The sequence below is a fragment of the Nerophis lumbriciformis genome, linkage group LG02, assembly GCF_033978685.3.
Source record: "Nerophis lumbriciformis linkage group LG02, RoL_Nlum_v2.1, whole genome shotgun sequence".
NCBI lineage: Eukaryota > Metazoa > Chordata > Actinopteri > Syngnathiformes > Syngnathidae > Nerophis > Nerophis lumbriciformis.
The window spans coordinates 23,539,213-23,551,779 of NC_084549.2; the positions used below are offsets into that span (position 1 = coordinate 23,539,213).

The following is a 12,567-nucleotide window of genomic DNA, read 5'->3' on the forward strand; positions in this document are numbered from 1 at the left end:
TTAATTACCATCAATAATGCTTATGATTACCGACACTGATTTATGTGCTTTCTGCTTAGCGTTCTTCTAATAACACTGTTTCAAGTGTGGCTAAGGTGTTCTGTCGAAATGAGCTGCCTTGTCGTAAAAAGCCACCAGTTGCATAATTTTATAAGTGGTGTCTTATCGATTTACATTGCCACGTCGAAAAAATGCTACCTTAAGTTTCAAAACGCCGATGTGGATATCAAAGAACGCTACCTCTGTAGAATGGCTATGATTTCATTATGACATATACCGTATTTTTCGGAGTATAAGTCGCACCGGAGTATAAGTCACACCTGCCGAAAATGCATAATAAAGAAGGAAAAAAACATATATAAATCGGCCAAACTATGAAAAAAACTGCAACTTATAGTCTGAAAAATACAGTAGGTAGCACATTCTGACAGGCATATTTAGTAGTGAATGACTCTTATTGTTGTAGTTCCTCGGTGGACACGCAACTTGTTTTCACGTCACTGTTTTCACTGAAATTGCCATTCCTGTTTAACACGAGAACTCCCAAGAGCGAGTCAAATGGCTGGATTAGTCCGGCCCAACATGTCACCGTTGTTCTGTAAATAAGGCAATATCTCCCCACAGAGTATGTGTATTAGACATTTATCCTCAACTCTGCCTATGCTGCCATCTCATTTGTCACTTAAGCATAGTGTGTTGTGGTGTTTCTACGAAAGACACATTCACACACACATTCATTTTCGCGGCAAAATATAAATTCTGCGTTTTTCAATTAAATAAAAATTAAAAAAACGATCCAAACAAAAATGGGATTAAGTCTTGCAGTAAAATTTTACTTACACACGTCGTGGGAACGAACTTGTTCCTAACCCAAGGATCACCCGTATGTAGTGTTCTTGCTCTGACAATGAAATGGGACTAATCCAATGTAGGCCATCAAGAATCAGCCTTCTGTGTGGTTAAAAACAGAGGATTTTAAGTATTGCAATACATGTACTGTATAATGCTGTAGTAAAGAAATCATAATCAGGCAGTGTTTTATTTATATCCATCAGAAACCATAGCAACAATGCAACACATTAACTTCCATTCTGAACCCTTGCAGGCAGGTGTGACATTTTGGTTTGGCCTGAGAGAAAATACAAGTGGGAGCTGAATGTGACGAGCAGTAGTAGCAGCATCTGTGGGCCTGGCAGCCTCGCAGGTTGCACCCAGTTGACGTCATGTGCTAAGTGGTGATCACAGCCAGCCGTGCTATACTTCTACATCTGTTCTACATCAGTTTGATCCTTGACCTGCTCCACCGCTGAATGTGGGTGAACGGGTGGGAGCAACTTTGTTTTTGGCTAATGTTGCTGTAATTACGCCTAATTGAGGAAATATTATATCAAGACATTACAGTTAAATGAGGCCAGTGAAAACCTAAAATAGTCAATCAAACCCTGGTTTTAAAAAGAAAAATACACAAATCAGGGCTACATGAGTGAATATTTTTGACAACGAGATGTACAAGGGAACGCATTATATGTAATACGAGACTATGTGTTGCTTTCTGTAAATAAATTAAATAAATACTGGCCAGGTTGGAGCAGCTTGGTGGTTGCAGAAGCCTTTGTGAATGTGATTACATGACCATGTTAGGTGCAGCAGAGGTTGGGTCACGAGTTAGACGGACCCCGCTGCTGGGCTCAAACAGGCTTATCTTCCCATCTAGGGTTCCAGTCAGCAGCTACAATAGAAACAGAAAACAATATTTAATTAAAAAGTACCACTGTAATAAAGCCATCTAATGCACAGTAAACAATGAGAGAAAAGCTGTTTTGATTTGGAATAAGAACTCATTTGTGCCGTGAAATAAGTGGGATGGATGCAGGAAGCTTTTTATATTTTCCATATGTATATTTTGCATCATAATGATGCATTTCTAAAATCAGCAGTTTTCCTATAGCTTACGGCTGTGTAAACACACACACACACACACACACACACACACACACACACACACACACACACACACACACACACACACACACACACACACACACAAGTGGATGAGGCACATGTTTGTGCAATCACTGCAATTTTTCTTTAAAAAAAAAAAAAGGAAGCATTACCTCATTTCTAACAGTCAGCAGAGCAGATCTTACACTTCAACACTGAGCGAAAGCAGCAGCGTGACTGTGAGCATTATATACCGTTATTATATATTAGATGTATAAACATATGTGCACTTACTTCTCCTGGCCAGTAAGAAAAATGTGCACATGGTTAGTAGTTATGTAATAACCCCCAGAAAAGTATTAAAAAACATATTTTATTGGGTGAATTTTCCAGCATAGACTATATCTGACCAATTTAGGTCTATGAGCATGAACTGATGAAGCCTACTCGGATGGGAGGCGAAACGTCTTCTAAGACAAACCAAACAGTCCACTTGCCATCGATTGAATGTCCTGAGATTACAAAGGACTTAAAGTAAATATTATTCGCAGAAGACACAACTGTGTTTTGTTCAAAAGAGAACACACAGAAGCTAATACAAATAACAACAGAATAAATAAACAAATTAAAAAGATGGTTTGACAAAAACAGGCTATCTTTGAATCTCAGAATAACTGGAATAATGCTTTTCGGCTATTAGCAGAAGAGAAAGTCAAACACAAATACAAATAGACGAAGTAGACATTGGAAAGGGAAAATAAATAACATTTTGAGTGTGATAATAGACGATAAAATGAACTGTAAATCTCATATAAAAATATACAACATGCAGTAGCGAGAATCACTTCACTAATGAATAATGCTAAATATGTATTGGACTAAAAATCACTCCATATTCTCTACCACTCGCTAGTGTTACCATATCGGATCTATTATTGTACAAATATGGGGAAATAGCTAAAAAACTACATTACATTCACAAACTGTGTTACAAAAAAGATCAATAAGGGATAATACATAACGTTGGCAATCGAAAACATTCAAAGCCTTTATTAATTGAATCAAAAATATTGAAATTCATTGATTTGGGGAATTTGCAAACGGCTAAAATTTTGCACAAAGATAACTATTACCTGCTACCCAAGAATGTACAACAATTCTTCTTAACAAAAGAGGAGAAATATAACTTTAGACAAAATGTGCAACACTTAAGACCTTTAGTATATCAGTAGAGGAATTAAATAATGGAATGGATTAAGCAAAGAAGTCAAACAAAGTACTAATATGATCCAGTTTAAGAAACTGTTCAAACTCTAAGTGTTCACAAAGTACAAAGAAGAATAATCCTAATAAACAGCTTGAACCTTATTAAAACAACAACAAAATATTATTAATCTCATTACAAAAACCATGAATCACTTAACTATTTATTTATGAAAACTTGATTTATTGTTTATTTATGTATTTATTTGTACTTACTCATTTGCCTATTTATTTATTTACTCACTCATTTTATTTATTCATTTTTCTGTTACAGATTGAGTACAAACACATGTGCTAGTAATTGGTATGAAACCAAAAGGGGTGGGATTAAATAAGCACTGCTACCTCCTACTTATTTTCAGACATGCTGTAAACTGGAAATATATGATGCATTGTATCATATTGTAATTGTATTTATGTTTAAAATGAACTAATGCCTTAACCATAACCTACTGTATTTCTATTCTAGTCTATTTAAATTATTATTAACATTGTTTTTGTGATACTTATTGGGCCATATCTGAGACCTTGGGTACTGAATTTCATGCTATCTCATGTGTCTCATGTGTGCTGGTATGAAAATAAAGTTTATTGAATCCTTTAACCATATTTTTGTGAGTATTCCGTCTCTTTTTTAATTCGCAAACAAGCAAAAGAGTATCTGAGTCCCTTTGGCAGTCAGTACTTTCTGTTCGGCTATTTGTGTTTGGCAGCATCTAAGCAGAACAATTTGTGCACCATAACTTTCTACACTGTAGAATATACAGCCTGTGTAAATATTTAATGTAAGTGTGACATCATTATTCTTGCGAATCGGACTATATATACAGAAAAAGCAGCTGTAGTACTCTGAGTCACCACACAGTGAGTCACCATAAAGGGGGGGTGTACGTAGCTAGCACGTGCACCTTGTTTTCTTGAACTTTATTAAACTACCCAAACAGTCCCAATTGCGAACTGGTCACTGTCAAGTCAAATGCAAAGAGGATGTTTCAATGCTTTGCTGAATGATTGAATGAATCTGACTGCCATCATGGAGGATTGTTTATCCGAGTTTAAAACTAAACTGGACATAAGGGGATCGGACTTTTACAACAAAGTTATGAAAGTAGGTTATTATTCTCTTCTTTTTTTTGTTATTGTCTTAATGACCTGAATTAACAATGTTTAGAGCAAATGAATCTAAAGTAAAAAAAAAAAAAAAAAAAAAGCATGAGTGCATCACCTGGCTTGAACCTCAGATTTAAAAGTATCCCCTGAGTCTAAACTGAGATTTGCCTGACGTCGCCTTCTTTTACCATGACCTCCCTTTCATTGACCTTAATCTAGAAATGCCTCCATGTCTGGCTTGGGCCCCTGGGCTGCTGCAATATGTGATAAAGACTAAAGAGGGTCAGAGAGCAGCTCCATTAACAAGAACAGCAACAATCTCAACACGCCACTCACTCCGGTGAAGCACAAACAAGGTGTTGAGATCCTTCAAAGTGGTACACTAGCAAACAAACATCTGGTACCCGACTCATTCCACCATGCACAAGTAAAGTTTGTTCAATGAGGCTAACTGGTCGACTTTGTTTTTACAGGTCGGACGCGAGAGATCGTTGTGGGCTGCCAGCTGTGCGACTTCCATGAATTCTGAACATTAAAACAAAAACACACAGTGAGCATAGGTTTGATCCCTTTAGAAAGATTTATAAGCAGGGTCAGAAGTCATTATGCATTAAGCTGAGCCAATGCCTGATATATAGCTTTTCCAAGTGATGGCATCGCTTCCAAGGAATATTTTTTTCTCATGTGAGATATTTTTTTATATATTTTCAAGACACCCTTACAAATGAGGTGAAGACATTGCAATGTTTTTTAGTATTTGCACTCAGGCCATGCTTTGTGTCATCAATCAAAGTAAAAAAAAGTCTATATTACATAAACTAAATTATTGTTGGGCAAGCTGCCTCAATATCCCTGAAAAAAACAGCTTACCAACAGTTCAACGTAGGATAAAATGTGGGTTTAATTTTCCAATGGCCACTATCCAAATGTTGGCAAATGTGTCAGCAAATAGTGTTAAATACTGGCAACGTCAATGACAGAAAATGTCCGTCTGGTGATGCTTTCAGTGAATAAAGAATGATGTGTTTAGCTTTGCAAATTATTCAAATTATCACATGGATTTGCCAAAACAACAGGATGTTCTGCACTAGAACAGAGACGGAAAGCGACATGCACATGAGAGCTAAGACGGGGTCGTAAGTCATCGAGGAGACGAGCACAGCACACTGGGTAAAAACGTGACGGACCGTTCCTTGAATGTGTGAGAGCGCATACGAAAGACATACAAACTGTACACTCAGTTCATTCACCCTCTTGCTGGGAAGCGATGTCCTGTACATTTCAGGACATACACACTCTTGCTGGGAAGTGTATCAAAAATGTGCACACACAGAAAGAATAGTTGAGTGTAACATAAAATCATGCAACTAGAATGGGGCCTTGAAGTTTGATCAGGGCTGTAGAAGTTAATGCTTTAACTCATGCGAATGGTCGTAAAACATTTGTGTCAGTGATCAGGTCAATGCATACGCCAGCGCAAAGCTGAGCGAGAGACTCCGACTGGTGTACTCGCTGGTAAATTTCAATTCAAAATACAAACCGACTGGACTTTAGATATAACTGTAAATAAATGGCATGCATTAAAGTAAAACATGTAAAAAAATGAAATTCTACAAAGTAAAATTGCCTTTGTGTCAAAATAGTGGGGTCTTTTTAAGGTTAATCTAATTCATGCACGCAAGTACCTTACTGCAATTAATCACAATAAATCAAAAAGCATTCGTTTTAACTAATAAGTTAACAATGTATTCTAAATATTGATTGTTAGTTGTTTAAAAGCCTACTGAAACCCACTACTACCGACCACGCAGTCTGATAGTTTATATATCAATGATGAAATCTTAACATTGCAACACGTGCCAATACGGCCAGGTTAGCTTACTAAAGTGCAATTTTAAATTTCGTGCGAAATATCCTGCTGAAAACGTCTCGGTATGATGACGTCTGCGCGTGACGTCACGGATTGTAGAGGACAGCATGGTGGCCAGCTATTAAGTCGTCTGTTTTCATCGCAAAATTCCACAGTATTCTGGACATCTGTGTTGGTGAATCTTTTGCAATTTGTTCAATGAACAATGGAGACAGCAAAGAAGAAAGCTGTAGGTGGGAAGCGGAGTATTGCGGCCGACTTCAGCAACACAAACACGGCCGATGTTTCATTGTTTACATTCCCGAAAGATGACAGTCAAGCTTTACCATTGGCCTGTGGAGAACTGGGACAACAGAGACTCTTACCAGGAGGACTTTGAGTTGGATACGCAGACACGGTACCGTGAGTACGCATGCAGCTGCGGCTTCCAAACATTTGATCGCTTGCCCGTACGTGCGTGCCGCTATCTGCATGTCACGTACGTAACTTTCGGGACTTTGGGGAAATATATGTGCTATATGAACTTTGGGGAGGTGAACGGTACTTTGGGCTGTGGGATTGAGTGTGTTGTGCAGGTGTTTGAGTTGTATTGGCGGGTTATATGGACGGGTTGGGGGAGGTGTTTGTTATGCGGGATTAATTTGTGGCATATTAAATATAAGCCTGGTTGTGTTGTGGCTAATAGAGTATATATACTGTATGTGTTGTGTTTATTTACTGTTTTAGTCACTCCCAGCTGAATATCAGGTCCCACCCGCCTCTCACAGCATCTTCCCTATCTGAATCGCTCCCACTGCCCTCTAGTCCTTCACTCTCACTTTCCTCATCCACAAATCTTTCATCCTCGCTCAAATTAATGGGGAAATCGTCGCTTTCTCGGTCCGAATCGCTCTCGCTGCTGGTGGCCATGATTGTAAACAATGTGCAGCTGTGAGGAGCTCCACAACCTGTGACGTCACGCTACTCATCTGCTACTTCCGGTACAGGCAAGGCTTTTTTATCAGCGACCAAAAGTTGCGAACTTTATCGTCGATGTTTTCTACTAAATCCTTTCAGCAAAAATATGGAAATATCACGAAATGATCAAGTATGACACATAGAATGGACCTGCTATCCCCGTTTAAATAAGAAAATCGCATTTTAGTAGGCCTTTAAATGACCATAGACAGTCTCCACGCATCTTGTGTCCAGCTCTTTTCCAAACACTTTCTATCTCAAAAATGTTGAAACAAGCATCCAGCTCAGGTGAAACAACATCATTTGTTGATGAACCTGGGAACTACGAATACAAATGCTCTGTGGTAGTCCTTTTTGATTTGCAGGTAAGTAATGTAAGCCAAAGTATGAAGCTTCACATCCAAACCTACTCATTAATCAACTGGAATTGACAACAGGAGCGATTATATCAAGGTACTCAATACACTGGTAGAAAAATTATCTAGGACACATACCAATGTCTATGTAATGTAGGAAAAACTTGCAGAAACACATTAAATTAAAAAAAAATATTAGGAAAATTAAATAAATGTATGTAATGATTAATCAATATATCGATTTATATTCCTTATATTCAACTACATCGATCTGTGCTTGGCAAGTTAGCCGTCTGTAAGATTGGTATTGATCCAACATCGTTTTAAAAGTTAATTGATTGCTTTTATCGATACTAGAAAAAGGAAAACATTGGATTTGAGAACGACAAACTTTATATGAAGTTTAACACTTTTAATGATAAGGACATTAAACGTTATTCAAGTCTGTCTGCCCGTCTGTGGCGTTATCGCCGTGAGTCTGCAAAACAAGGATGGCAAATAGACGCGACAAGACAATATAATAAATTACAACACAACAACTTTCAGTGTAAAAAGCCACAATAATATATTGTAAAGCCACAACACAACTTTAAGCCACAAAGCACACAACAGAAGGGACAGCAGAGCAAGTTACAGCTACGGACCAGCTTCTTGAACATAATATTTTAGTATTATTGAAAAAGTATTGTAAAAATATTAATGGCTGAAAAAGTGGTCACACTTCACTTACTTTTACAACTTAGTTCATTACTCCATTTTCAAATCTGCGTCTCAGGAAGTCTCCGCTATCTCTTCCGTCTTTGTATTGTCGTTTTTGGGTTATAGTTGTTGTGTAATGGCTTTATGTTATTTTGTATTTGTTGTGGCTTTTCTCTGCTACTGTAACTGTTTATTAAAATGAGAGCAGAAGCAGGTCAAACCACTGCTCATTTAACCTAAAGAGATTTGGTTGCACTTAATTTTTTATATTAATGTATTTTGTATTTGTATTATTTCAGTGTCAAAAAACAACAGTAAATGTAGCAGGTAAACCTACTGTTAAGTCAACCTGAAGAGATGTTGGTTGCACTTTATTTTTTATAATAATGTTGTATTATTTAATGTTGAAAAACAAAAGCATAAGTAGCATGAAAGTCTGATGTTAAAATGTTGTACTTTTACTGTACTTCAATATTAAAATGAGAGTAGAAAGTGTTTCCTTTTTGATTCAACCTCAAGTGTTGGTTGCACTGTATTCAAATAAGTTGTGAATGGATTGGCCATTAATTATTGTTTACTTGCTTGGTTGTATCCATAATTATTTCATACCTAATTCCCTTACAAGAAATAACAGGATTATAGGAAATGTCCCCTGCAGTGTCCAATATCCATTATTTATTTCACAGTCACACTGGTTTAATTTTTTTTTGCGAAAAAGTCACCTAATCGATTTCAACTCACTGAATCATTTCGGATCGAATCATTGTAAAAATAAAATATCCCTGAGTCGGGTCACCGGGGCCCCCCTCTGGAGCCAGGCCCGGAGGTGGGGCACGATGGCGAGCGCCTGGTGGCCGGGCCTGTCCCCATGGGGCCCGGCCGGGCACAGCCCAAAGAGGCAACGTGGGTCCCCCCTCCAATGGGCTCACCACCCATAGCAGGGGCCATAGAGGTCGGGTGCAGTGTGAGCTGGGCGTCAGCCGAGGGCAGGGCGCTTGGCAGTCCGATCCTCGGCTACATAAGCTGGCTCTTGGGACGTGGAACGTCACTTCGCTGGGGGGGAAGGAGCCTGAGCTAGTGCGTGAGGTGGAGAAGTTCCGGCTAGATATAGTCGGACTCACTTTGATGCACAGCAAGGGCTCTGGAACCACTTCTCTTGAGATGGGCTGGACTCTCTTCCACTCTGGCGTTGCCGGCAGTGAGAGGCGATGGGCTGGGGTGGCAATTCTTGTTGCCACTCGGCTCAAAGCCTGCACGTTGGAGTTCAACCCGGTGGACGAGAGGGTAGCTTCCCTCCGCCTTCGGGTGGGGGGACGGGTCCTGACTGTTGTTTGCGTTTACGCGCCAAACGGCAGCTCAGAGTACCCACCCTTTTTGGATTCACTCGAGGGAGTACTGGAGAGTGCTCCCCCGGGTGATTCCCTCGTTCTACTGGGGGACTTCAACGCTCATGTTGGCAGCGACAGTGAAACCTGGAGAGGTGTGATTGGGAAGAATGGCCGCCCGGATCTGAACCCGAGTGGTGTTCTGTTATTGGACTTTTGTGCTCGTCACAGATTGTCGATAACAAACACCATGTTCAAACATAAGGGTGTTCATATGTGCACTTGGCACCAGGACACCCTAGGCCGCAGTTCCATGATCGACTTTGTAGTTGTGTCATCGGATTTGCGGTCTCATGTTTTGGACACTCGGGTGAAGAGAGGGGCGGAGCTTTCTACCGATCACCACCTGGTGGTGAGTTGGCTGCGATGGTGGGGGAGGATGCCGGACAGACCTGGCAGGCCCAAACGCATTGTGAGGGTTTGCTGGGAACGCCTGGCAGAGTCTCCTGTCAGAGAGAGTTTCAATTCCCACCTCCGGAAGAACTTTGAACATGTCACGAGGGAGGCGCTGGACATTGAGTCCGAGTGGACGATGTTCCGTACCTCTGTTGTCGAGGCGGCCGATTGGAGCTGTGGCCGCAAGGTAGTTGGTGCCTGTCGTGGCGGTAATCCTAGAACCCGTTGGTGGACGCCGGCGGTGAGGGATGCCGTCAGGCTGAAGAAGGAGTCCTATCGGGTTCTTTTGGCTCATGGGACTCCTGAGGCAGCAGACAGGTACCGACAGGCCAAGCGGTGTGCGGCTTCAGCGGTCGCGGAGGCAAAAACTCGGACATGGGAGGAGTTCGGGGAGGCCATGGAAAAAGACTTCCGGACGGCTTCGAAGCAATTCTGGACCACCATCCGCCGCCTCAGGAAGGGGAAGCAATGTAGTGTCAACACTGTGTATGGTGGGGATGGTGCTCTGCTAACCTCGACTGCGGATGTTGTGGATCGGTGGAGGGAATACTTTGAAGACCTCCTCAATCCTACCAGCACGTCTTCCTATGAGGAAGCAGGGCCTGGGGAATCTGTGGTGGGCTCTCCTATTTCTGGGGCTGAGGTTGCCGAGGTTGTTAAAAAGCTCCTCGGTGGCAAGGCCCCGGGGGTGGATGAGATCCGCCCGGAGTTCCTTAAGGCTCTGGATGTTGTGGGGCTGTCTTGGTTGACAAGACTCTGCAACATCGCGTGGACATCGGGGGCGGTACCTCTGGATTGGCAGACCGGGGTGGTGGTTCCTCTCTTTAAGAAGGGGAACCGGAGGGTGTGTTCCAACTATCGTGGGATCACACTCCTCAGCCTTCCCGGTAAGGTCTATTCAGGTGTACTGGAGAGGAGGCTACGCCGGATAGTCGAACCTCAGATTCAGGAGGAACAGTGTGGTTTTCGTCCTGGTCGTGGAACTGTGGACCAGCTCTATACTCTCGGCAGGGTCATTGAGGGTGCATGGGAGTTTGCCCAACCAGTCCACATGTGCTTTGTGGACTTGGAGAAGGCATTCGACCGTGTACCCCGGGAAGTCCTGTGGGGAGTGCTCAGAGAGTATGGGGTAATGGACTGTCTTATTGTGGCAGTTCGCTCCCTGTATAATCAGTGCCAGAGCTTGGTCCGCATTGCCGGCAGTAAGTCGGACACGTTTCCAGTGAGGGTTGGACTCCGCCAAGGCTGCCCTTTGTCACCGATTCTGTTCATAACCTTTATGGACAGAATTTCTAGACGCAGTCAGGGCGTTGAGGGGATCTGGTTTGGTGGCTGCAGGATTAGGTCTTTGCTATTTGCAGATGATGTGGTCCTGATGGCTTCCTCTGGCCAAGATCTTCAGCTCTCGCTGGATCGGTTCGCAGCCGAGTGTGAAGCGACTGGGATGGGAATCAGCACCTCCAAGTCCGAGTCCATGGTTCTCTCCCGGAAAAGGGTGAAGTGCCATCTCCGGGTTGGGGAGGAGATCTTTCCCCAAGTGGAGGAGTTCAAGTACCTCGAAGTCTTGTTCACGAGTGGGGGAAGAGTGGATCGTGAGATCGACAGGTGGATCGGTGCGGCATCTTCAGTAATGCGGACGCTGTATCGATCCGTTGTGGTGAAGAAGGAGCTGAGCCGGAAGGCAAAGCTCTCGATTTACCGGTCGATCTACGTTCCCATCCTCACCTATGGTCATGAGCTTTGGGTCATGACCGAAAGGACAAGATCACGGGTACAAGCGGCCGAAATGAGTTTCCTCCGCCGAGTGGCAGGGCTCTCCCTTAGAGATAGGGTGAGAAGCTCTGTCATTCGGGGGGAGCTCAAAGTAAAGCCGCTGCTCCTCCACATCGAGAGGAGCCAGATGAGGTGGTTCGGGCATCTGGTCAGGATGCCACCCGAACGCCTCCCTAGGAAGGTGTTTCGGGCACGTCCGACCGGTAGGAGGCCACGGGGAAGACCCAGGACACGCTGGGAAGACTATCTCTCCCGGCTGGCCTGGGAACGCCTCGGGATCCCCCGGGAGGAGCTGGACGAAGTGGTTGGGGAGAGGGAAGTCTGGGCTTCCCTGCTTAAGCTGCTGCCCCCGCGACCCGACCTCGGATAAGCGGAAGAAGATGGATGGATGGATGGATGAGTCGGCCCCCTTTCATGTTTTGAATGTGTTTGAATGGGTCTTATTTATCCCGTTTAGAGGCTTTTAAAATTATATTGTGTGTGTGATACTATAAAAAGTTTTTTTTGAAAATAAAATTATCCATGAATATCAAGTTGGTACAGTCACCTCTTGGCCAAAATTCTCAGATTACGCAACCGGCTCACCCGACCACGTCTACTCTGATGTAATAACCAACTTGCTGCAAACAGATTTTTCCTTCAACTAAAAAATCTTGGAACTGTCGTCAAGTTCTTGTACCCGAGTGTGCATGAGATTTAAGACGTGGCATAAAAACTTAAAACGGCGTACAACTTTAAACACGCCAACCTCCTGATATGGCACTTCCACTTCAGGTCTGAAAAGTTTAAAATGTAATGGACTTCAGACCTTCAGAAT

At 42.4% G+C, this 12,567-nt stretch overlaps 1 protein-coding gene across 2 annotated transcripts in view; it reads right to left on the reverse strand.

Moving 5' to 3' along the window:
• Positions 1-1,032: 1,032 nt before the first annotated feature.
• Positions 1,033-12,567, reverse strand: part of wdr27 (WD repeat domain 27) — a 75,115-nt gene continuing 63,580 nt past the window's right edge. For both annotated transcript variants that reach the window (XM_061959045.1, XM_061959033.1), the window contains exon 24: positions 1,033-1,729. In XM_061959045.1, coding sequence (XP_061815029.1) covers positions 1,625-1,729 — 105 coding nt within the window. In that variant the 3' untranslated portion in view covers positions 1,033-1,624. The remainder of the gene's footprint in view (positions 1,730-12,567) is intronic.